General features: G+C 40.3%; 1 protein-coding gene across 1 annotated transcript in view; it reads right to left on the bottom strand.

Annotated features, from left to right (window-relative positions):
* Positions 1–24,928, bottom strand: part of MCCC2 (methylcrotonyl-CoA carboxylase subunit 2) — a 72,473-nt gene that overhangs the window by 22,508 nt on the left and 25,037 nt on the right. The window contains exons 5-8 of the mRNA XM_047087804.1: positions 24,710–24,837; positions 22,906–23,018; positions 8,222–8,335; positions 1,508–1,572 (exon numbers count right to left, since the gene is read on the bottom strand). Of these exons, the coding sequence (XP_046943760.1) occupies positions 1,508–1,572; positions 8,222–8,335; positions 22,906–23,018; positions 24,710–24,837 (420 nt within the window). The remainder of the gene's footprint in view (positions 1–1,507; positions 1,573–8,221; positions 8,336–22,905; positions 23,019–24,709; positions 24,838–24,928) is intronic.

Below are 24,928 nucleotides of genomic sequence, written 5' to 3'. Positions count from 1 at the left end.
TACATGTTCTCTGTTTTACAGCCAGGGGGAGTTTTTCTGATGAAATATTTCATAATAGCATATCTCTCCTTAAAGTTCTCCTTAAAGAACTCCTTAAAGTTCTCTTTAAAAAAAAGTCCAAATTCTTTAATGACAGGTTATGATATACAACAACAAAAATAGTGGCAGTTAACATTTATAGGTACTTACTTCAGGTACTATTTCAAGCAATTTATATGTATCATCTCAATCCTCACAAAACTCTAGGAGGTAGACAGTCTTCTTAGCCCTGAACTGTAACCCGAAATGACTAGACCAGTGACATGATGGAGCCAGCTCACGACTGACTCACAAGAGCCAAATGTGTGCACCTCTTCCTGATTCCACACTCAGTGGTGTCCTCTCAGGACCTTGCAATCAGCATCGGTGGGATAATTTACACCAGGGGCATTGGCAGGTGCCACAAAGTAGGGCTTTTGCCCCCCCACCCAGAGAACCAGCTGTTATGCACTTACTGCTGTTGAGAGTTTAGCTAAGCTACCTCATGGTAGATGGCTGCCTCAGCATCTACTTCGTTTGACTGAGTGGCCTGCAGGAACCTTAAACTCACTCCAGCACGCTCATGCGAGCACATGCTCTAGACAGCAGCCACAGAGCACAAGCACGTGTAAGTCCTGATATGACTCCCCCAGCGACCCTCGTGATCAACAGTCTCCCTGCCTCCCAGCTCCTTCCTGCATGCCTTATGTGCTCCTTAAAGAAGACTCATATGGAACTGAACGAAACTCCCATCTTTGGGTTTGAATGGACTAAACTAGCCCTAGACTGGGAACCCCAAAGTGCTCCAACATGGACCCTAAGAAAAACATGTGCTCAGGTTCTGCCTCTGTCTGCGCTCTGCCAACAGCTCCCAGCGTGGTCCCTCGAGGCATGCCGTGTACTTCTTCCAGGTTCTGTGAGTAATACACTTGTCCATTTCAATTTCTCTCGTGGTCTGTTGTTGAATCACAGCTCACCACCCAGCACATTGTGCTCCACTTAAAAAATATTAATTTCACAAAGTCTTAATGCCTGCACGGCACTGGGTTAGATCCACCTCCTATATGCCCTTCCTATACTTCTTTGTGGACCTTATCACATGTACACATTTATATCATTTTTTGGCAATTACTTATCACCCACCTCCCTATGTTAATAAGCTCTCTGAGGTCAAAGACAATGTCTACCTTATTATCTTGAACATCTGTAACAGTGTCTGGCACATAACCAGTGCTTGATGGATGTTTGTTAAAGAAATGAGAAACCTGTCTCTCCAGTCTTTCTAGGCTACAACGGAAAAGCTGATGTTCTAGCTTAGAAATGCAGCTCTACAGTTCAAAGAACTGAACCTTAAAACAGCAGCTCAAGAACCAATGGACTGTGGTCAGATCTGGCAAGTTTAACTCTTAGAAAAAATAATTAAACTTTCTCTTAAACGGACAAACAGGCAACAGTGAATCCTGGAAAGAAACAACGGCCTCTGTTTCACCTGCAGTGCAGATCGGCACCTCCAAGATCCTCAGCTGAGACTTCTTCTCCAGTCGCGGCTTTAACCTACAGCAGCGATAAAAGACAGGGGTGAGTTTTGCCCATTGGAGAAATACGAATGCTTACCTACCATGCAAGTCTTCTAACCTGACTATGGCTAACACTCTTTCTTCCACAGAGCTAATATTCTGTTTTCTTATTCCACCCACCTAGCAAACCTGCATAAAATGGTCTCTAGTCTACAGATGAAAAATCTGAACCCAGAGTCACCAGAAAATTTCCTCACAGCCCCTGAGCAAGTTACAGAACCTGAGTTGAATCGAGGTATTTCTGGCCTGAGAAAGCCCACTCTCCTTCTCCTTCTCCTATGCATGTCAAAGCATTTGTGTCTGTGCATATGCTGTTCCCATTACCTGGGCTCCCTGCTCTCTGTCACGTACCTGAGGAATCCCCCTTCATTCTTTAGACCCCAGCTGCTCTATGTGGATTCTCCTGACCTGTCCAGGCCTCTTCATCATTAAGGAGTCTCCACAGCAATTAAAAGAACAATGCTTGTTCATCTGTGGTCCAAGAATACTCCACATACACCTCCAACAGGGCACCTATCAGATCGTATGTCAATAACCTGCACATGTCTCTACTGTCTTCTCTATACTGTGAGTTCCTTGATAACAGGAACTGTGATGTATTTGTCTTTGAATGCTCAATAAATTTAATGAATTAATGCCATTTTTGGCTATCCTGAAAAATTCCAGTAACTATCACAAACTCTTCAAGGTATAATACCTTTAAGATGGCAAAAAAAAAAGTCTAAGATTAACCATATCTAAGATTCAGCAGAATATGACCAAAAAGAAAGAAGCTCAAGTAATATATTACGAATGACTTAATTACAGCCTGAGAAATTCTAACAGAAAAAAAAAAGAAAGAAAAATTATTTAGTGCTAAACGCCAACCTGATCCCTTAGGAATTGCTTATTGATTCCTACCTGTTTGGGTTGACTGATTTCTTTTTCTTCAAATAGAAACATGTTTTTATTAGAATAATGAATATTTATCTAAACTGCAACGTAGCAAGGACTTACTCCCTACCTCAGAAGCTCTGTCTTGGCTTAGTCAGTTAAGCATCCGACTCTTGGTATTGGCTCAGGTCATGATCTCACAGGGATCGGGCCCTGTGTCAGGATCTGCAATGATAGCATGGGATTCTCTCTCTTCCTCTCCCTCTGCCTCACCCTGCTCATGCTCCCACACTATCTCTCTCTCAAAATAAATAAATAAACATTAAAAAAAAAAAGGCTCTGTCTTAAATAAAATATTATTGCACAGGGAAAAGTAACTAAAATTTTCACCTCCAATTATTCCACCCACAGGACTAAATTCTTGGTTCTCTTCTTCTCAAAATATTCATTGTAAAATAGCATTCAGCCCAGACAATAACTAATTATAAGAGGTGTCTGGATATTTAAAGTTGCAAAAAAGGAATAAACAACCATTATGCTCTATTTACTTATTTCCAGGGTTCTGACTAATATCAACTGATAAAATAAGGATTCGTCATTGGTTAATATTTACTGAACACTCACCCACAACATGTCGGATACTGTGACAGGTGCAAAGATGATAAAAATCAAAAACAGCTCAATCTACTAAACATTAAGTTCAGAAGACCGAAGAACAAAAAGATCCTTCAAAAATTGGTCTTATTAGTATGCATTTTTCCAGCCACTTTAAGTGACTAAAAGCTATAGCAACGCGATCCCACATTATGCACAAAATCTTTTTCAATTTTCAGAAAAACAAGTGTCAAAATTTAGAACCCTGAAGCGGATGAGGCTGCTGCTGCTTTTTTTTTTTTTTTTAAACCTGTAACCATGTCTTTCAGTGGGAGACTACAGATCAGAGTCGAGTTGTCTAAGAGAACTGCTGACTTTGGCTGCCTCATTGCTCCTGGCTGAGGCACAGGGTAAATCTGAACCCACCGACTGGAGGACACTGCAACTGCACATTAGACAAAGCTTTCTCTTAAAAACAGCTAGTGTTCTTTCAGTATTCTCATGCTGCCTACAGTCCCAAAAAGGTGTCAGTCCCATCTTTACTCATTCTTTAAGGAAAAACACATACGAACTACTGAAAGTGTATACCCTTCAGTAGACAAAGGTAAATTTTGAATGAATTCTCTCCTCTCATTACCCAACGATAGGTATCATATATAACTAGAAAAATATTAAAGAATAATTGATATCAGAAGCCTTTTGAATAATGACTTCAGGCTTTTATTACATATAAAATGGAAGCTCTTCAGGCTTACCTGGTCCTCAATAAAATTTATTAAAAATGAACACAACCATTTGGAAAATACACGTTTTTCACATCAAAGCAAGCATAAGCTGTTTTCAACATACTTTTTAAAATAAATTTGTGTTACTATTCCAAAACCAAAGATGATTTTTTTTTACCGAATTTTAAAGCAATAAACTTACTCTCTGAGATAGAATTCACATACCACAAAATTCACACCTGAAGAATAAAATTCAGTGTTTTTTAGTGTATTCACAAGAACGTGGAACCATCAACACCACCTAATTCTAGAAGTTTCATCACTCCCTAATGAAAGCCCATAGTCATTACAGACACTCCCCATTCTACCCTCCTCTTGGTCTCTGGCAACGACTAATCTATTTTCTGTCTCTACATATTTGCTTATTCTAAATATTTCATAGAAGCAGAATTACACAATGCTTTTCCTTTTGTGTCTGACATAATGCTTTCATGGATTATGTTGTAGCATATGTCAGAACTTACTCCTTCTTATGGCTGAATAATATTCTATTATATGGATATCACAGTTCTAGAATATCCTTGACATTCTTCCTCTTACCTAATAACATTCTTAGAATTCATTTAAATAATGGGACATTTTTCTAAGATGTAGTAATCACCTGTGTCTTCACCTACCCTCCCTTTATCCCTCTGAAGTCTGGGACCATACTGTGACACAAGCACAGCAGAGTGAAGACAGCATTACTGAACAACACTGGAATGGAGCTGATCAAAGAGGGAATGGGGAAGAGTCTAGGATTACGTAATCCACTCCTCAGTCCTGCATTACAGGCAAGTGACCGGTAATGGTGTGCAGGAGCCCCCTCGCCGAAGGGCCCTGTGCTTTAGGGCTTAATGCTCAGTAGTTACCTATTGGAATTCTAATTTTATTTATTTATTTTTGAGAGAGAGAGAGAGAGAGAGAGAGAGAGAGAGAGAGAGAGAGAGAGAGAATATGCACATGAGCAGGAGAGGGAAGAGGAAGAGAGAATCTTAAGTAGGTCCCATGACCATGAGATCATGACATCACCTGAAATCAAGATTCAGACGCTTAACCAACTGAGCCACCCAGGTGCCCCAGATTTTCTAATTTTATCTTTGAATTTGTGTTCTGTAAATGAACAGTGATGGGGCTTATGTGCTGGGGTTCAGAACTCTTGCCTGGTCTGCCTCCCCCCACCTCGGTGGAAAGGGTTCTTGGCTCCCTGCTTCCCTGCCAACTGATACCTGGGCACTGGGCTCTGCCCTATCTGCTCTTCCCTGCCCCCGCATGGCAACTGTTACACCTGCCCCCAGTGGGGGCCTGGTATGGGCACAGGGAGGATCAGGGGTCAGGCATGCACCCCCTGGCATCTCAGGGTGGAGCACAGCAGCACCGGCACGATCCTGGGCTGGCAGTGCTGAGGTGTATTCTCTAGCAGATGACTCAGTGGAGGTGGGAGCTAGGGGACAGCCTTTTGCCTCTGCCCATTTGGATACCAAGCACATCCTAGAGCAGAGGCTGTATACCCTTGGAGGTCATATGTCCATCAGGAGTTGAATGGTGGGCCCACTGGAAGCACGAGTGCCAGGGAAAGTGTGTATTCCATGTTGGAGAGAACATGTCCTTAAATAGCAAATAAAAAACACCGTGACAGGTAAAGGTACGACAGAAGGAAAATGTTTTATATTTTAGTACCTTTAACAGTATTTTTTCTTCCTTTTTGAACAAGGGGTCCTGTATCTTCATTTTGCACTGAGGTCTGCAAATTATATAGCTGGCCCTACAAGTGATTCATAAAGATTGCTAGTATTAGAAATTTAGAGCACCTCTCATAGCTATTCTACATTGTTCCTTTTTATAAAAACTTAACCTTTTTGAAAAGTAATATTTTCACAAGGCTCAGAGAGCTAAAGATCTCAAAATGTTTATGTGCAGGAAAAAAAAAGTCAAAAGTGTCTCTCCCACCCCGTTCCATCTCCTCTGCATTTAAACTATGTTTACTGTATCTTTTCTAGAGTTTCTATATGCATACACATTATATGCATATACATGCATTATATATATGCATAAATGTGTAACTTCCCCATTTTACAAAAAGTGGACATATGTGCAAGCACCTTGCTATTTTTTTTCACCTAACAATTTATCGGCTTGTTATTGACCCTGAGTCAAACAGCACTGCAACTTATGTAAAAGAAAAAATAAGTAAGGCACCGGGTGGCTTGGTCACTTATATCTCTGACTCCTGATTTGGGCTCAGGTCATGATATCACGGTTTGTGAGTTTGAGCCGCTTGTCAGGCTCCACGCTGACAATATGGAGCCTGTATGGGATTCTCTCTCTCTCCCAAATCTCTCTGCCCCTTCCCCACTCTCTCTCTCTCTAAAAAAGGTGTGCTCAAGAAATTCATGTTGACTGAATTGACTCAAAAAAAAAAAAAAAGAAAAAAGAAGTAAAAGTTTATTTCATCAGCCATTCAACAAATGATCCTGTGCCAATTGTGTATCTACATCCAAAACAATGTCAGACTCCTTCCTTAAATCCTACCCACATGAACTCAAAATGGATTACAAACCTAAAACAGCTAACACTATAAAACTGAGAAGAAACTGATGTATTAAATCTCCATGATCTTGCAATATAGGCAAAGCCATCACATATATGACACCGAGAGCACAAGCAAAAAGAGAAAAGCAATACATAAAGTGGACTTGATCAAAATTAAAACTGTGCATGCTTCAAAGGAAGATACCATTAAGAAAGTGAAGACAATCCATAGAGAGAAAATATGTGCAAATCACATATCTGAAAAGAGACTTGTATACCGAACGTATAAAGAATTCTTACAACTCAATAAAGACAACCCAATTTTACAAATGGGCAAAGGATCTTGGGGCGCCTGGGTGGCTCAGCTGGTTAAGCGTCCAAATGTTGGTTTCAGCTCAGGTCATGATCTCACGGTTCATGAGTTCAAGCCCCACTTTGGACTCTGCGCTGACAGGGCAGAGCCTGCTTGGATTCTCTCTCTGCCCCTCCCCCATGTGCATGTTCTCTCTCTCAAAATAAACTTAAAAAAAAATAATAAAAGAATGGGCAAAGGATCTGAATAGACATTTCTCCAAAGAAGATACACAAATGACCAGCAAGTACATGAATGATATTCAATATCATTAACCATTAGAGAAATGCAAATCAAAACCTCAATGAGGTACCATCCACTAGGATGGCTATCATCAAACACATACACAATAACAACTGTTGGCAAGGAAATGTAAAAATCAGAACCCTCACACACTGCTGCCAGGCATATAAAATATGCTCTGGACAGGTTGGTATTTCCTCAAAATGTTAACCTCAGAGTTACCATGTGACCCAGCAACTGTACTCAAAGGTATATAACCACTATAAAGGGAAACATAACCATACAAAAGCCTGGATGTGGAGGCACCCGTGTGGCTCAGTCAGTTAAGCGTCAGCTCAGGTCATAATCTCACAGTTCGTGGGCTGGAGCCCTGTGTCGGGCTCCATGCTGACAGCACACAGCCTGCTCAGGATTCTCTCTGTCCCTCTCTGCCCCTCCCCTGCTCATATGTGTGTATGTGCTCGCGCTCGCTCTCTCTCTCTCTCAAAATAAGTAAATAAACTTAAAAGAACCTGGATGTGAATGTGCATGGCAGCATTATTCATAATACGCAAAAACTGGAAACAACCCACATGACTATCAGCTGATAAATGGATAAACAAAATGCAGCCTATCCATACAATGAAATATTATTCAGCAATAAAAAGAAATGATTTCTCAAAAAATTAAACACAAAATTATCACATGCTCCGGCAATTCCACTTCTGAGCATATACCCAAAAGAAATGAAAGCATGAAACTCAAATATATTTGTATACTCATGTTCACAGTAGCATTATTCACAACACCCTCAAGTGGAAGCAACCCAAAAGTTCACTGATGGATGACTGAATAAACAAAATGGTATATACATGCAATGGACTATTACTCAGCCTTAAAAAGGAAGTTCTGACATATGCAACAACATAGTGAATCTTTACTTACTTATCCTAAGTAAAATATGCCAGTCACAAAAGGATACATACTGTATGACTGTACTCGTACAAGGTATCTACAGCAGTCAAACTCATAGAAAAAGTAGAACTGGAGTAGCCAGGGACAGTGGAGGTTGGGGAGAATAGGGAGTTAGTGTTTAATGGGTACAGATTTTCAGTTAGAGCAGATGAGATACTGCTGGAGGTGGATGGGGGTGATGGTTGCACAACAAAGTGAATACACTTAACACCACAAAACTGTGTCTTTAAAAATGGTTAGAATGGTAAAATTCATATTATATATATTTTACTTCAATCAATCAATCAATCAATCAATCAAAACTATGTTCTTACCAACGGGGGTCCTCCCAAGAAAATGGTGCCCTGCTTGCGTACAATGATGTTTTCATCAGCCATTGCAGGCACATAAGCACCACCTGCCGTACAGGAGCCCATGACCACCGCTATCTGCAATCCAAGCAGACAAGAAACCCCTGAGGTAAGGCTCAGTTAATTATAGTCTCTGGATCTACAGTTCCATAAACGTTGCAGTACCAGGAGATATTACTAGCTGGTCCCTATAGTTCTTTTTAAAAATGGTCCTCCGGGGGCACCTGGGTGGCTCAGTCTAGGTTAAGCCTCCGACTTCAGCTCAGGTCACGATCTCACGGTCCGTGAGTTCGAGCCCCGCGTCGGGCTCTGGGCTGATGGCTCAGAGCCTGGAGCCTGCTTCCGATTTTGTGTCTCCCTCTCTCTCTGCCCCTCCCCCGTTCATGCTCTGTCTCTCTCTGTCTCAAAAATAAATAAACGTTAAAAAAAAAAAAAATGGTCCTCCGAATGTTTGGAATAGTTTCTTAACTACTTCTATCAAAGCATTTTGAAGGGCTTAGATCACATTTTTTACAAAATTTATGGACAGTCTCCCTGTGAGAGAGAAGACTGGACATTTAAACCATTAGCCTGATCGACTTAATTGAGAGGAGAAACTCCACAAGCCACCCAAAGATTAGCAAAACTGTGTTGAAACTAATAATAAGTCTTCTCAACAACTACCACTTACCTCACTGGAATACTGAAATAATTCTCCAAGTGAGTGTTAATATTTTGTGTAACAATGAATATGGTACGTTCTAAATATAAAACTAATGTTAGCATCAAAGTTGAAAATCTTGCTCAAAAGAAAGTCAATTGTGTAGAACCTGGGTGATGTGTACCTGAGTATACGCAGTATTATTTTCTCTACTTTTATGGGTATTTAAAATTTTCAATAATAAAGCTTTAAAAACAACTCTTACTTACAGATTAATAAGACACAAAGAATAATAAATATGGGTTTGGCTGATTATGTCTAAGTAGGCATAAATAATATCAGAGAAAATTTTTAAAAGTATGTAATGGCTATTTTCTTAAATTACCACATGAAAGCAGTTTTTGCTACTAATTCCAATATCCATTCTATCAGTTTTCTTACAGTCATACAAACACCCACTTTGAAATGAAAATGCTACACTAGTATCAATCCAAAGATGCAAGACAGCACGAGTTAACATTTTTCCATCTAAATGGCAGTCACAAAAAGTATTTTTCCCTATTTCATGTATGTTATTAAAAATGGCTGCCAGGTCACGATCTCGCGGTCCGTGAGTTCGAGCCCCGCGTCGGGCTCTGGGCTGATGGCTTGGAGCCTGGAGCCTGTTTCCGATTCTGTGTCTCCCTCTCTCTCTGCCCCTTCCCCGTTCATGCTCTGTCTCTCTCTGTCCCAAAAAAATAAATAAAAACTGTTGAAAAAATAAAAAAATAAAAAAATAAAAATGGCTGCAAAATTGCACTGCCAACATATTACAAGTATTTATCACGCACTGTGTTTGCTTATCAATCAGAAGTTTATTTTCCAAGTATATATGGCTAGAAAAGTTCTTGAACAAGGAAAGAAGCACCGGAAACATTCACTGTGACAGTGTTCATGAAAACGAAGATAGCAAATAACCAACACATCCATCGACACAGCATTTTGAACCAATACACCAACTGTTAATAAGTTCTTTAAAAATCTGAGGGAAAAAAACAAATGATCTTAACACTTCATAAATCCATATGGAGGGTACATGAGTGTTCCATTCTGTTACTGTACTATTCTCTGTTCTTTCTGCATTTTTGAAATATTTTATGGGCTTTTTTTTAAGGTTCTATCAGGAGTAAAGGACACAATTTCACCTTATCAGCCTGCTCTCTGTACACGAACAGCAGATACAGTTCAAACTATTTCAGTACCAAAAAAATAAAAGTCAAGGAAGTAGAGAAGAGTCACAGTGAAGTAAAAATCTAAAAAGGGACAAATTTCAAAGCCCTGAAGAACTAAACAGGCATAGCAGGGTTCCATAAAAACAAACTGAAAGCAAAAGAAAGCAATAGCAACTGTCAGCAAATATTCAGAGACCAAGGATGGGAGGCAGGGTGGCTGGTAAACAAGGAAAGAAGAATCTGTTTGTCAAAAGGTAGTAAGATAAAAGTGAGGGAAATGAAGCTGAATGCCATCATGCCATCTCAGGGGGAGAAAAGACCTACCAGTTTGGTAGAGAAGTTTCACAAGTGAATCGCTAACAAATTATTAGTGCATCTATGCTAGGGAATTCTGCCATATTCCTAAGGGCACTTCAGATGCGGTTTTTTCCAAAGCATTTCCAAAGCCAAGGAAACCAACAATCCACTTCTCTTGCACGAACTGATAATGGCCTCCACCGATCCCTGACTCTTGGTATCCACGTCCTATAAAATCTGGTAACATGCTTCTAATACATAGATTATAGCAAGTGTCACTCCTGTGATCAAGTTATGAGAGACTCTGTCTTCCACCTTGCTGGCTCCCTCTCTTGCCCACCTGCCTGTTCACCCTAATGCATCTAGCTGACATGTGGTAACTTACTCTATACGGATGCCCACTTGGGAAGGAACCTAGACATGCTTCTGGCCAACAACTTACAAGAAAATGAGTGAGACCTGCAGAGAACTGAATCATGCCAACAACCACGTGAGCAAGCCGGGGCAGACCCTTACTAATGGAGACTGAAGAGGACTGCAGCCACATGAGACCCAGAGCTAGGGGATCCGGCTCAGCTGTGCTCAGAGTTGTGCCCCAGAGCAACTGTGAGGTAAAAAATGGTGCTTTCAACTACCAAGTTTTGGGGTACTCTGTTCTGCAGCAATGGATAACTATCACAGAGATCAAAAAGCATCTAAAGTAACTACAACTGAAGCACATCTGAAGCCTTGGGACGGTCTTTGCTTAGAAGTACTTTGCTGTTGGTGCACCTGGGTGGCTCAGTCGGTTGAGTGTCTGACTTGAGCTCAGGTCATGATCTCACAGTTCATGAGTTCGAGCCCCACATAGGACTCTATGCTGACAAGTCAGAACCTGGAGCCTGCTTCAGACCCTGTGTCTCCCTCTCTCTCTGCCCCCCCCCACTTGTGCTCTGTCTCTGCCTCTCAAACATGAATAAACTTCAGCTCAGGTCATGAGTTCGAGCCCCCCATCAGGCTCTGGGCTGACCAGTCAGAGCCTGGAGTCTGCTTCAGATTCTGTCTCCCTCTCTCTCTGCCCCTCCCCCACCCACACTCTGTCTCTGCCTCTCAAACATGAATAAACATCAAAAACAAAACAAAAAAACCAAAATACTTAAAAAAAAAAAAGTTATTTGTTGTTGCTGCCCTTCAGTAAACCATTCCCCTATTGCAGAAATGGGAGACAGTCCATAAACAGAATGCTGTACCATCCCAGAGAGTAATGAAAAACCAAAAGACATGGGTAAACATTGAAACCATTTTGCTAAATGAAAGAAACCACTTATTATATGATCCCTTTCAAATGAAATGAATAATAGGCAAATCATAGAGTCAGATGAGTGCTTGCGAGGGGCTGGAGAGACTGGATTGAAATAAGCAGTGACTGTTAATGGATATGGCATTTCCTCCTGGAGTGATGAAAATGTACTAGAATTGCCTCAACTCGGGGAATATCCTAAAAACCACTGAACTGTACATATTAAATGGGTGAATTGTATGGTATGTGAATTAGATCTTAATAAAGCTATTATAAAGTTTTTTAAAAAAAGAGCTGGAATTATTAAGTATATAAGAATCAAAATTCTCAAATTTTATCAATAAGAAACAGGCTAGGGGTGCCTGGGTAGGTCAGTCGGTTAAGTGTCCCACTCTTGGTTTCAGCTCAGGTCATGATCTCATGGTTTGTGGGTTGGAGCCCCATGTTGGGCTCTGTGCCAACAGTGTGGAGCCTTCTTGTGATTTTCTCTCTCTCTCTCTCTCTCTCTCCCTCCCTGCTCCTCCCCTGCTCACATGCTCTCTTTCTCTCTCAAAATAAATAAATGTAAAAAAAAAAAAAAAAAGAAACAGGCCACGCTAGTCACAAGTATCTCATAGACATTAAACTTAGCATCTCTAAAGCAAATTCTGATAAAAGAAAAATTAAATAAAAGAACCTAGATTAGAGAAGTCACCACCGTCGCAGAATCTCCTCTTCTCATCATTTAATTCTAAGCCATTCGCTTACTTGCAGAACAGGGTGAATGTCCATCAAAAAGAGCCCTGCCACTGCGTCTGCTCCTTCTTCTCACAAAGCACAGGAACCCCAGGGCCAAACAGCTCTAACGGCTTTCCCTGTCCCAAAGCATTTGTCTGTGGTACAACAACGATCTCACGCTGCCCATGCTGGACAAATGATGTAGACCCCAAGGAAGAAAATTCTGCTGCTTTCTCTATTAAGAGGACATTAAAAGGGCATAAGTAAGATGTGTGAACATAACGTATACTGAGCACACTCAGGGTATAGGCTTGTGTTGGGGGCACAACACATGCACCAAATCAGGGGAGACATTAGAGTGACTCTCATGTGCATCAGAACACAGAACAACTCCCAAGAACTCCACTGAGAGGCTACAGTCCACCCAGTCACCCATGAGGTGGGCTTCCTGCAATGTGGACAAGCCAAGAGGTCTCTCCCACAGGGTGAGGAGGTCCATGGTGACTCAAGACTTAAATCAAGACCAAGAAAGCAGCAAGAAGGCTAAGAAGGATATGTAACTGACTATAACATTGCCTGCCATCACTACCAGAGAAGGCACAAGCAGAAATTTTGAGTAACAGGAAATGAGATGCAGGGTGCCTGGGTGGCTTAGTCAGTTGAGTACCTGACTCTTGATCTCAGCTCAGGTCTTGATCTCAGGATTGTGAGTTCAAGCCTCATGTTGGGCTCTGTGCTGGGCATAAAGCCTACTTAAAAAATAAAAAATAGGGCGCTGGGTGGCTCAGCTGGTCAAGCATCCAACTCTTGATTTTGGCTCAGGTCACGGTTCATGAATTCAAGCCCCACATTGGAGTCAGCGCTGGTGGCAAGAGCCTGCTTGGGCTTCTCTCTCTCTCCCTCTTTCTCTGCCCCTCCCCCACTTGTGTTCTGTCTCTCTCTCTCTCTCTCTCTCCTCCCCTCTCTCAAAATAAACTTAAAAAAGTAGAAAGAAAATAAATAAAATAAAAAATTAAAAACTCTTTTAAAAAAGGAAATGAGATTCTACAAAACAGAAGTAAGAGTCTGCAAAAACTTCAGACAAAATTTCATTACCCTCCAGGTCTTGCCTAAACAAAGAGAGACTGGTTCTCATTGCACCAAAACCAAATTACATATTGTAGGTCAGCAGGCTGCCCTACAGAAAGGGTCTCTGAGAGAGAGTCAAGAGGTTTTATACCTAATTCTGAAAAGCTGTGTGAACTCTAGATCTCTATCCTTCCACTGAGAAATTGCAGAAGACTATCCAGTTCAAAGGTACACGGTGATAAATGTAATATAACTTACAGGGGGAAACGTTTCAGTTGCTTGATGGAAAAGCCATTAAAAGTATAATATGTTTTTAAATCTCTCTTCTTTTTCAATTTCAAGTTAATGTGGAAAGCAAATACTGCCTATATCACATTGTTTTCTTCCTCTACCTACAGAGCCTCCATTTAAAAAATAAAAGTCACATGATACTCTATATGGAAATACCCAAAAGATTCCACCAAAAAACTGCTAGAACCGATTCATAAATTCAGCAAAGTTGCAGAATATAAAATCAATGCACAGAAATCGGTTGCATTCCTGTACACCAACAATGAAGCAACAGAAAAAGAAATCAAGCAATCGATCCCATTTACAGTTGCACCAAAAACCATAAAATACCTAGGAATAAATCTAACCAAAGAGGTGAAAAATCTATACACTGAAAACTATAGAAAGCTTATGAAAGAAATTGAAGAAGACACAAGAAAATGGAAAAGATTCCATTCTCCTGGATAGGAAGAACAAATATTGTTAAAATGTCAATACAACCCAAAGCAATCTACATATTCAATGCAATCCCTATCAAAATAACACCAGCATTCTTCACAGAGCTAGAACAAATAGCCCTAAAATTTGTATGGAACCAGAAAAGACCCCAAATAGCTAAAACAATCTTGAAAAAGAAAACCAAAGCAGGAGGCATCACAATCCCAGACTTCAAGCTATACTACAAAGCTGTAATCATCAAGACAGTATGGTACTGTCACAAGAACAGACACTCAAATCAATGGAATAGAACAGAGAACCCAGAAATGGACCCACAAACATATGGGCAACTAATCTTTGACAAAGCAGGAAAGACTATCCGATGGAATAAAGACAGTCTCTTCAGCAAGTGGTGCGGGGAAAACTGGACAGTGACATGCAGAAGAATGGACCTGGGCCACTTTCTTACACCATACACAAAAATAAACTCAAAATGGATGAAAAACCTCAATGTAAGACAGGAAGTCAAAAAATCCTTGAGGAGAAAGCAGGCAAAAACCTCTTTGATCTTGGCCACAGCAACTTCTTACTCAATACGTCTCTGGAGGCAACAGAAACAAAAGCAAAAATGAACTATTGGGACCTCATCAAAATAAAAAGCTTCTGCACAGTGAAGGAAACAATCAGCAAAACTAAAAGGCAACTGACAGAATGAAAGAAGATATTTGCAAATCATATATCAGATAACAGGTTAGTATCCAAAATCTACAAAGAACTTATCAAACTCAACACCCAAAAAGCAAATAATCCAGTGAAGAAATGGGCAAAAGACATGAATAGACACTTCTCCAAGGAAGACATCCAGATGGCCAACCGACACATGAAGAAATGCTCAACATCACTCATCATCAGGGAAATACAAATCGAAACCACAATGAGATAGCACCTTACACCTGTCAGAATGGCTAGCATTAACAATTCAGGCAACAACAGATGTTGGCGAGGGTGCAGAGAAAGAGGATCTCTTTTGCACTGCTGGTGGGAATGCAAACTGGTGCAGCCACTCTGGAAAACAGTAGGGAGGTTCCTCAAAAAACTAAAAATAGAACTACCCTACGATCCAGCAATTGCACTACTAGGTATTTATCCAGGGATACAGGTGTGCTGTTTCAAAGGGACACAGGCACCCCCAATGTTTATAGCAGCACTATCAACAATAGCAAAAGTATGGAAAGAACCCAAATGTCCATTGATGGATGAATGGATAAAGAAGATATGATATATATACACCTACATACACACAGTGGAGTATTACACGGCAATCAAAAAGAATGAAATCTTTAAAATTAAAAAAGATACTACAACAACAACAACAACAACAAAGAATGAAATCTTGCCATTTGCAACTACGTGGATGGAATTGGACGGTATCATGCTAAATGAAATTAGTCAGAGAAAGACAAATATCATATGACTTCACTCATATGAGGACTTTAAGAGATAAAACAGATGAGCATAAAGGAAGGGAAACAAAAATAATATAAAAACAGGGAGGGGGACAAAACACAAGAGACTCTTAAATATGGAGCACAAACAGACGGTTCCTGGGGGGTTATGGGAGGGGGGATGGGCTAAATGGGTAAGGGGCATTAAGGAATCTTCTCCTGAAATCATTGTTGCACCATATGCTAACTAATTTGGATGTAAATTAAAAAAAAAAAAATTTTTAAAAGTCACAAAATCCACATATCAGTTCATTAGCTCTCCAAAATTTAAATCACAATCAATTATACTGACCGATCACACCACTGATTCTAGAGTACTCATGCTTATCTGTGCTAAATAGATAGGATAAAATGTGCACAGAAAACAAAAAGTCCACCTTATCCAGAATATCCTGTTTCTTCCTTTTTATCAGCCTCAAAGCAATCAGTGATTTTGTTCCCTAGGCCCTATTTGACAACATGGACAAGCTGAAATGCATTTTTGAAATAATGGGCAGCCCTTGGGGCACCTGGGTGGCTCAGTGGGTTATGAATCTGACTTTGGCTCAGGTCATGATCTCAAGATTTGTGGATTCAAGTCCCACATCAGGCTCTGCACTGACAGTTCACAGCCTAGAGGCTGCTTCAGGTTCTGTGTCTCCCTCTCTCATGCCCCTACCCCACTCACGCTCTCTTTTTCTCTCTCAAAAATAAATAAACATGAAAAAATAAAAATAAAAAAAATAAAATAATGGGCAGCTCTTTCTGCCCATGGGTCTTATCCATGTGCTTTAATAAAACCGCCTTTCGGGTACCTGGGTGGTTCAGTTGGTTAAGCGTCCAACTATGGCTTAGGTCATGATCTCATAATTCATGGGTTCAAGCCTCACATTGGGCTCTGTGCTGACAGCTCAGAGCCTGGAGCCTGCTTCAGATTCTGTGTCTCCTCTCTCTCTGCCCCTCCCCCGCTCATGCTCTGTCTCTCTCTGTCTCTCAAAAATCAATAAACGTTAAAAAATTTTTTTTAATAAATAAATATTTAAAAAATAATAAAACCAACTTTTCTGAACGGGAAAAAAAAATGATATACGGTGCCTGTCTTAACTAAGTCCCTCAAAACAATTACCATGATCTAAAGCAAAGAAAATAAATTTCAAAAATAATGAGCTAAGTCAAGAGGGTGGAAGTGGGGACAGGGAAGGAGGGAAGGAAGCAGGGACTCCTGAAATAATTTTAAGTACATCTCCAAAAGAACAAACAGGCAGACACACGAAGGAAAAACAGGAGCTGCACCTCCACATGGCTAGATGAATAACGACTATTTCAGAAGAAATATACTGTTAGTCACAGTGGAAACATTTTGTTCCTGGTGCACTAAAGGATTACAGTCAAATAGGATGATGCAGCAGGGCAAAGATCCAGCTAGACCAGACCACCACTAAGTTTTAAATTATTTTAAATTATTATTTTTTTTTTTGACGGAGAGACACGTGAGCAGGGGACAGAGGCAGAGGGAGAGAGAATGTTAAGCAGGCTGTATGCTTACCATGGAGCCCAAGGCAGGGCTTGATCCCACGTTCATGACCTGAGCCAATATCAAGAGTAGGACGCTCAACCCACGAAGCCACCCAGGCACTAATTTTAAAAATTAATGCTAATGTGAGACCTAAGAAAACAAAGATCCCACCTCTGAAGAGAATTCTATGCCTCACACTTCAAAAGCCAGCAATGTGGAGCCACAATACAGAAAATAACAGAAGCAATGTTTCCAAGATCATCAAGACATCAGGCATGGGTTTAGAGAAAGCCCAGGTGAGGTATCCTCAGGACACGAGACTCCAAGTAAGACCACCAGACACCTGTATGCCAAGTCTTTAAACTTCAAAAACAAAAAAAACAAGTTCTAAAATACACCAGAAAGGAGGGAAAGATTGCAAGAAAATACAGATGTAAGTAGGTGTCTTATGTAACTGCCTTTTCTCCTTGAGAGCAAAAACAAAAATTTTAAACCTTCCAGGTTGGTAAAAATCTGTCCACATTTTTACCACTGCAAAGATACAGGAAATAACACAGATATGATTGTCAAGAGACATGTATCTCAGAAATAAGTGGATAAGTGGACCTATAATGGGCAAGGTTAATAACATTAAATAAAAACCAACATTGGGGAGGAAAGAAGGAACTGAACAAATAAAGAAGCTAGAGTTCCCTATCAAAATGCACATGTAACATAACTGGAGTTAAACAAGTGATTGCTTCATGTAATAAAGTATATGGATAAAAATTTTAAAAAAATAAAGTATAAGAACTTGTTTTTATCCATCCAAGCCAAGGCCTCAGTAAATAATAAAACATACATTAAAATGTAAGATATACTCAGTACATCAGATATCACTTGAATAGTCATAAAGAGTTTCACTCTTCTTTTTTTTTTTTTTAACGTTTATTTATTTTTTAGACAGAGAGAGGCAGAGCACAAGCAGGGGAGGGACAGGGACAGAGGGAGACACAGAATCCGAAGATGGCACCAGGCTCTGAGCTGTCAGCACAGAGCACAATGCAGGGCTCAAACTCATGAACCATGAGATCATGACCTTAGCTGACTTCGGGACGCTTAACCACTGAGCCACTCAGGCACCCCAAGAGTTTCACTTTTTAAATAAATATTGACTAAGTACCTTCTCAGGGAAATGTGTGAGGATATAAAGATTTATCTGATGGTGTCTCTTATCTCAAGAGGCTTAGAGTCTAGTGAGGGAAATTAGGATATATCTAGATAAAAGGAATAAACGTCATTATTAAGGTATAGCTCAAAGAGAAGCCTTCCTGCAAGAGATGGCATCTGAGATGCATTTGGAAAATGGACTGGAGACTTAGACTGCAAGGAATGGGGAAGAGAGGGCCCAGCATGGACCTGAGCAGTCATGAAAGGCCATGGTACATATGAAGAATAGTGAGTGGTTCAGACTGACAGTGGGCAGTAAGGCCAGAACATAAGATCGGAACTAGACCACAAGGGGTCTTACGTACCAGGCTGATAAGTCTGAAGTCTGTTTTATATAAATTATGGTTTTGAGCCAGGAACCAGATAAAGAGTAATGCTACAGTAACATGTAAGTGGACAGAAAAGGAAAGACTAGGTAGTCAGGAACACAAGACAGGTGAAGCTAGTGCCACACTCTAAGTAGTAATGTAGGCCCGAACTACCCATGGTGATGGCAGTAGGAATGGAGCTGAGAGGGCCAATCCAAAGGTAAAAATCGACAGGTCTTTGTCAAAGGTTTATTATGTATTGATTATCTGTCCAGCACCAGAGGAGCTCCTGGGGATACAAAGATGAGAAATATATAGACAGACAGATTTATATATCTATATATAGATACACACACACACACACACACACACACACATTTTTTTTTTTTTTTTTTTTTACCAAAATGATCAGGTAGGGGCAGGTAGGGGAAAAAGCAGGCAAGAGTCAAGGATGACACCAAGGTTCCAATCCTAGGGAAAAGCTCAAGAAGGAAGTACCATCAAGAGCAAACAGGGACACGGGTGAAAGAACCATCAGTAGAGAAGTGAATGTGCTCAATGTCTAGTTGGAGTCCCTAAGTACCAAAGGGAAATCCACAAAGACAGCAGAACCTCCCAAGGTGCAGAGAGAGGTCAGGAAAGATCATGGATATGAAAGGGATGTCATGAGAGTTTATGAAACCATTAAGGACAAGTTCCTGGGTGGAGAGGATTAAACGGAGAGCCTGGGGGAATACGGAAAGCCAGTGGCACAAAGCCTAAGGAAGATTTCAGGAAAGGGAACAAAAGAGGTCATGTGGAGTAAGAATCTGGTCTCTAGGGGTGCCTGGGTGGCTCAGTCAGTTGAGGGTCCGACTTCAGCTCAGGTCATGATCTCACGGTCTGTGAGTACAAGCCCTGCGTCTGGCTTTGTGCTGACAGCTCAGAGCCTGGAGCCTGTTTTGGATTCTGTGTCTCCCTCTCTCTCTGCCCCTCCCCCGTTCATGCTCTCTGTCTCAAAAATAAATAAACATTAAAAAATAAAAAAAAATAAAAAAAAAAAAGAATCTCGTCTCTAGGAGGCTAGTAGGACCTCCAAGGGCAGTAGGTTTTATGGAGTGAGCAGTCAGGAACAAAGGTCCTAGGTCAGTTTTTAAGGAGTCTGCTGATCCAGGGAAGGAGGGAAGTTTCAGGGAACAGAAGAAGCTAGCAAAGGTCCTTTTCTTTTGTCACGGCTTTTGGTGCCTTTTCTTTTTCCTTTAAAAACAGAGGAAGTTGGGGCATATGGGGTGGCTCAGTCAGTTAAGCATCGGACCCTTGATTTCAGCTCAGGTGGTGATCTCACAGTTGGTGGGTTCAATCCCCTCTGCACTGACAGTGCAGAGCCTGGTTGGGATTCTCTGTCTCCCTCTCTCTCTGCCCCTCCCCACTTACAATCTCAATCTCTCTCTCTCTCTCTCTCTCTCTCTCTCAAAAGAAATAAATAAAACAAAAAAATGCAGAAGAATTCAACACAGTTATTGACTGTAAAAAAAAAAAAGTGGATGAGAAAATATTAGAGTAAGAGAGACAAGAGGAATAAATGATGAGGCACAAAGGAGAGGTTGGCATTAGGATTATAAATGAAAAGCTTAGCCCTGGAGAGGAAGAGGGACAACTGTTTCTAGGATAAAAGAAGGCAGTCACAATGTTTTTAGTACAAGAGTGCTCGCACACAGCCTGACTTCTTCAGTTAAGTATGAAGCAACAGCTACAGTGCAGACATCGGGTTTAAGGCTCATTTACTGGGGAAAAGATCAGAATAGGCACTATGGAAACTAGTACACAAGAGAAATTGGAAATTTTCCTCAAATTCCAAGAGGTTTCTAAGAATAGAGGTAAATCTTTACCCTGAACTTCCTACTGGAGTAAAACAGAGAAAAGAAATGCTAAGAGAGGTGGCTCAAAGAAATACTGATGTTAGCATTTTTAAGAAACTAAAATAGGAAAAAGGAAAGCATTCAAATGCCTTTTAGACACTTCAGATTTTTTAATCATAGGCAGGTACTACTTACTCAAAAATATATGGACACTTTTAATTTTAAAAAGACATTTTTTTAAGGTTTATTTATTTATTTTGAGACAGAGAGCGAGCAGGGAAGGGGCAGAGACAGAGGGGAGACAGAAAATCCCAAGTAGGCTCCACAATGTCAAAATGGAGCCCGAAGCAGGGTTCAAACTCACAAACCATGAGATCACGACCTAAGCTGAAATCAAGAGCTTAAGCGCCTGAGCCACCCAGGCACCCCTAAAAAGACCTGTTTTTTAAAGCACTTCAAGCTTTAGGTTCCACAGGAGAAGAGATCATACCTGGTTTTATTCACCAACAGAGCCTGGTTACAGTAGGTCCACCATAAATATTTGTTACATGTTGATTATTTACAAGCTACACGAATGGAAAGACAGGGCAAAGAATAAGCATGCCAGCTGACACGTCTATAGTGGGTTGACTGATGCCCCCACCTCCTCCAAATATGTCCACACCTGAATCTCTAGAACCTTTGATTATGACCTTATTTGGAAAAAGAGTCTTTGCAGACATAATTAAGGTAAGGAACTTGAGATGAGATCATTGTGGATGACATGGGTGGGCCCTAAATCCAATGACAAGCATCCTTATAAGAGAGAGAAAACACAGACACACAGGGGGGAAGGCAAACAAGCCAGAGATCAGAGTCATACAGTCACAAGCCCAAGAAACACCTGGAGCCACTAGAAGCTGGCAGAGGCAAGGGACAGGATCTTCTGAGAGAGCCCAGTGAAGTTGCCCCCTTCATTTCAGACCTCTAGCCTCTAGAACTTGAGAGAACAAATTTTTGTTATTTTTCAGCCACCCAGTATGTGGTAATTTGTTATGGCAGCCCTAGGAAACTAATGTAAGATTAAGGTTGGTACAACTATACAAGTTATAATATCAGATTAGATGGGCCAATGTCCCCTACAAAACAAAACGCCATGGTAAGAATTACATATTATGTAATGCAAGGACCCTCTGTGCACAAGTGAGCAAAGCTAAAGTTTCTATTTAGATATATAAAGCACAAAGTCACTGCATAACATAAAATATATAATAAATGCCAACAATGCACTGTATCAATAGAAAATAAAGATGAGATACCATAACTGTGAGAAAAGGCTAATTCATTAGAATATTACTAAAAACACTACAAACTTAAGAAATCCAGGAACAAAACATAAACAAAGCACAAGCATCGGTGTTATGAAGTATTTCAGATTAAAGATTACAGAATAATAAATACTTTAACCTAATATCCAGTCTTAACAAATCTTGACATTTGGCCAAATTTACTTCAGATTTGTGTTAAGGAAATAAAATATTTCAGAAATAGTTGAAACCTCCTGCCTGCCCCCCTTTCTCCTCCCTCCCGCCTCAAAGGTATCCATTGTCCTAAAGCTCCGTGTATGATTCCCATGTACATTTTAAGACAAAGTAATAGATTTTTTTGATGGTTTTAACATTTACATACAAAGCAAATGACTATGCATTTATTCTATTATTTTTACAGACTATTTATGTTGATGCGTGCAACTCTAGTTCAACTCTAGTTCATTCATTTTAACAGCTACAAATGGTATTATTCATCTCCCAATAATGGTCATCTAGGTCGTTTGTTAACTTTTGCTAGGACAATGTTACAACAATCTTTTTTGCTCATGTCTCCTCATTCAGACACCAGAATGTCTCAAAGTGTAGTCCTAAAAAAGCAACTACTGGGGCATCTGGGTGGCTCAGTCGGTTAAGCCTTGAACTTCAGCTCCGGTCATGATCTCACAGTTTGTGGGTTTGAGCCCCGCATCAGGCTCTGTGCTAGCAGCTCAGAGCCTAGAGCCTGCTTCGGATTCTGTGTCTCCCTCCCTCTCTCTCTGTCCCTCCCCTGCTCATGCTCTGTCTCTCAAAAATAAAAAAATTTAAAAAAATTTAAAAATTAAAAAAAAAACAATTACACAGTGTCCTTTCTTTTGACAAACTCTTTTCCTTTAGTGAACAGCCTTTATTAAAACATAAAAGCATGCCCATAATTAAGAGAATAATCTGACCTTAAGGCACTTTCTGTGGGGGGAAAAAAAAATCTACATTCTGTGTTAAATTCTGTTTTAAATCCTCTCAGGCTATCTAGCTGGCAAAGGCATTTGGAGCAAAAAAACAATACCTTTCATTAATGAGAAGTTACCTGTGCAATATTTTGAGAAGACATAATTGCCTGATTATAGAATATACGGCCAAAGTGATCTCGATCTGGAAATATTTCTGCTTGCCAAGGTAAGTTTGCGCCTCCTGAATCAACTGAAGACAAGGGAAATAACAGAAATAAGTACGTCTGAATGAACGAAACATGCTGTACACAGGAAGACGTGTACCACTGACAGCAACAGTTCTTCATCACATTCACACAAAACTTGCCCTATCACCGTTCTAAACTATTCAACAGCATCTTTCTCCAGTACCCCAACGCAGCCAAAAAATTCACTGTTTTCATCAAATCCATTAGGCTCTCCTCCCTGTGCAAAATTCCACTTGAAATATTTAGGACATTCCCTCCTTTGAGGACCAGCTAAAGCCCCAGAAACACCGCAAATTTTTAACCAGTTCAGCTAAAAAAAAAAAAAAAAAAGTATCTTTCTTTGTTTTAAACCAATGCAAAGCCACATGCAGAATTCATGTGACAGTTTGTCACATAGTGTCTCTGGGACTGTTTATACTGCAGGGCTGAGTGGGGGATAAGAAGGTCAGCTGAATTTGGAAGAGAGCTTGGTTACTTCATATCTGTGTGATTACCGGCATGTCCTAGCCATTCTATGCTTCCTGTTCCTCGCCTGTGAAATCAAAGTAACAACGGTAGCTCTCCCAGGAAGCTATTCCTGGGGTGACATGAAATAATGTATATAAAGCACTTACTTAGTTCAGCACAGAGTGAGTGCAAATAGCAATGCTGTGAAAAGTTAGCTAGTCCTATGCCCACCACTCTTGCCTACAATCATCATGTCTTTTGTTGTTATTTAGTACATGACATCCTGTCTCTGGTGCATTTAAGCTTGCCCAAGATGGGGACAACATAATACTCTTTACTCCATTACCTACAGTGTTTGGCACAGCACCTGTAAACAGTAGGGCCTCATTTGCTGTTTTCTGTATGTGCAAAACAAAGTTCACACTGAGAGTCACCCAGGTAAATGCACTTTTGCAGGGAAAAAAAATCTCTAAGTCAGTACCTGTTCAAACACTTGCAAAAGTGAACAATATATATATGCTGGTATTTCACCAAACTAAACCATTATCCAGGCAGTGCCAATTTTAAACTGCCCTGCTTTTATGTTCCTTTTGAAATACCCTTAGATTTAAGTGTATTTTGATTTCAAATATAAATTTACTTTCATTAAAAATTAAATTTCTTAAATTGCATTTGCTGAAAATTATATACATACTCAAGCATTTAAATTAGTACCTAGCACTCAAGAGATCCATAAATATTAACTATTATTTTCTCACAGTTTGAACTCATTAAGGTTAAGACAAAAAGAAAATATACAGAAGAAAAAAAATCTACACCTATGTAGAGAAAAAACTGGCATACATGAAAATACTGTCACAGGTTATTCCTCAGTGATGTTGTTATGGGTAGTTCTTGTTCACATTTTCTTCCTGAGTTTTCAGCAAAGAGCATGCATTTCTTTTGTAATTATGGAAGAAACCAACAGTTTTTAAAAATACCCAATGATGGGGGGGTGTGGGTGGCTTCGTCAGTTAAGCCCGCCTTCGGCTCAGGTCATGATCTCCTGGCTTGGGGTTCAAGCCCCACATGGGACTCTGCTGTCAGTACAGAGACCGCTTCAAATCCTCTGTCCCACTCTCTCTCTGTCCCTCCCCCACACTCTGTCAAAAAAAAAAAAAAAAATGATGACATCATATATAACCTTGTAAACACTCTTGCATTTTACCACCTAAAAATAATTCATTTTACGACTCTTGTGACTTGCCCAAGTAGATGCAGGGGAGCCTGTTTTGCATTGCAATTTCTTGTGCCCGCAAATGCTTCTTCACAGTCACGGGATAGTAGGTCCCTCCTTTGATGGTGGCATCATTGGCAACAATTATACATTCTACTCTGAAAGACAGAAATTTCATCACAAAGAGAATAAGAGAGACTTCTTCAAAGTTAAAAGGCCAAGTACATTCCATTGTAAGACACTCCAATG

This window comes from Lynx rufus, unplaced genomic scaffold, assembly GCF_022079265.1.
Source record: "Lynx rufus isolate CCGP_SWC_20201006 ecotype Redwood Valley unplaced genomic scaffold, mLynRuf1.p SCAF_1, whole genome shotgun sequence".
NCBI classification, from domain to species: domain Eukaryota; kingdom Metazoa; phylum Chordata; class Mammalia; order Carnivora; family Felidae; genus Lynx; species Lynx rufus.
This window is presented reverse-complemented; position numbering and strand designations above follow the sequence as displayed.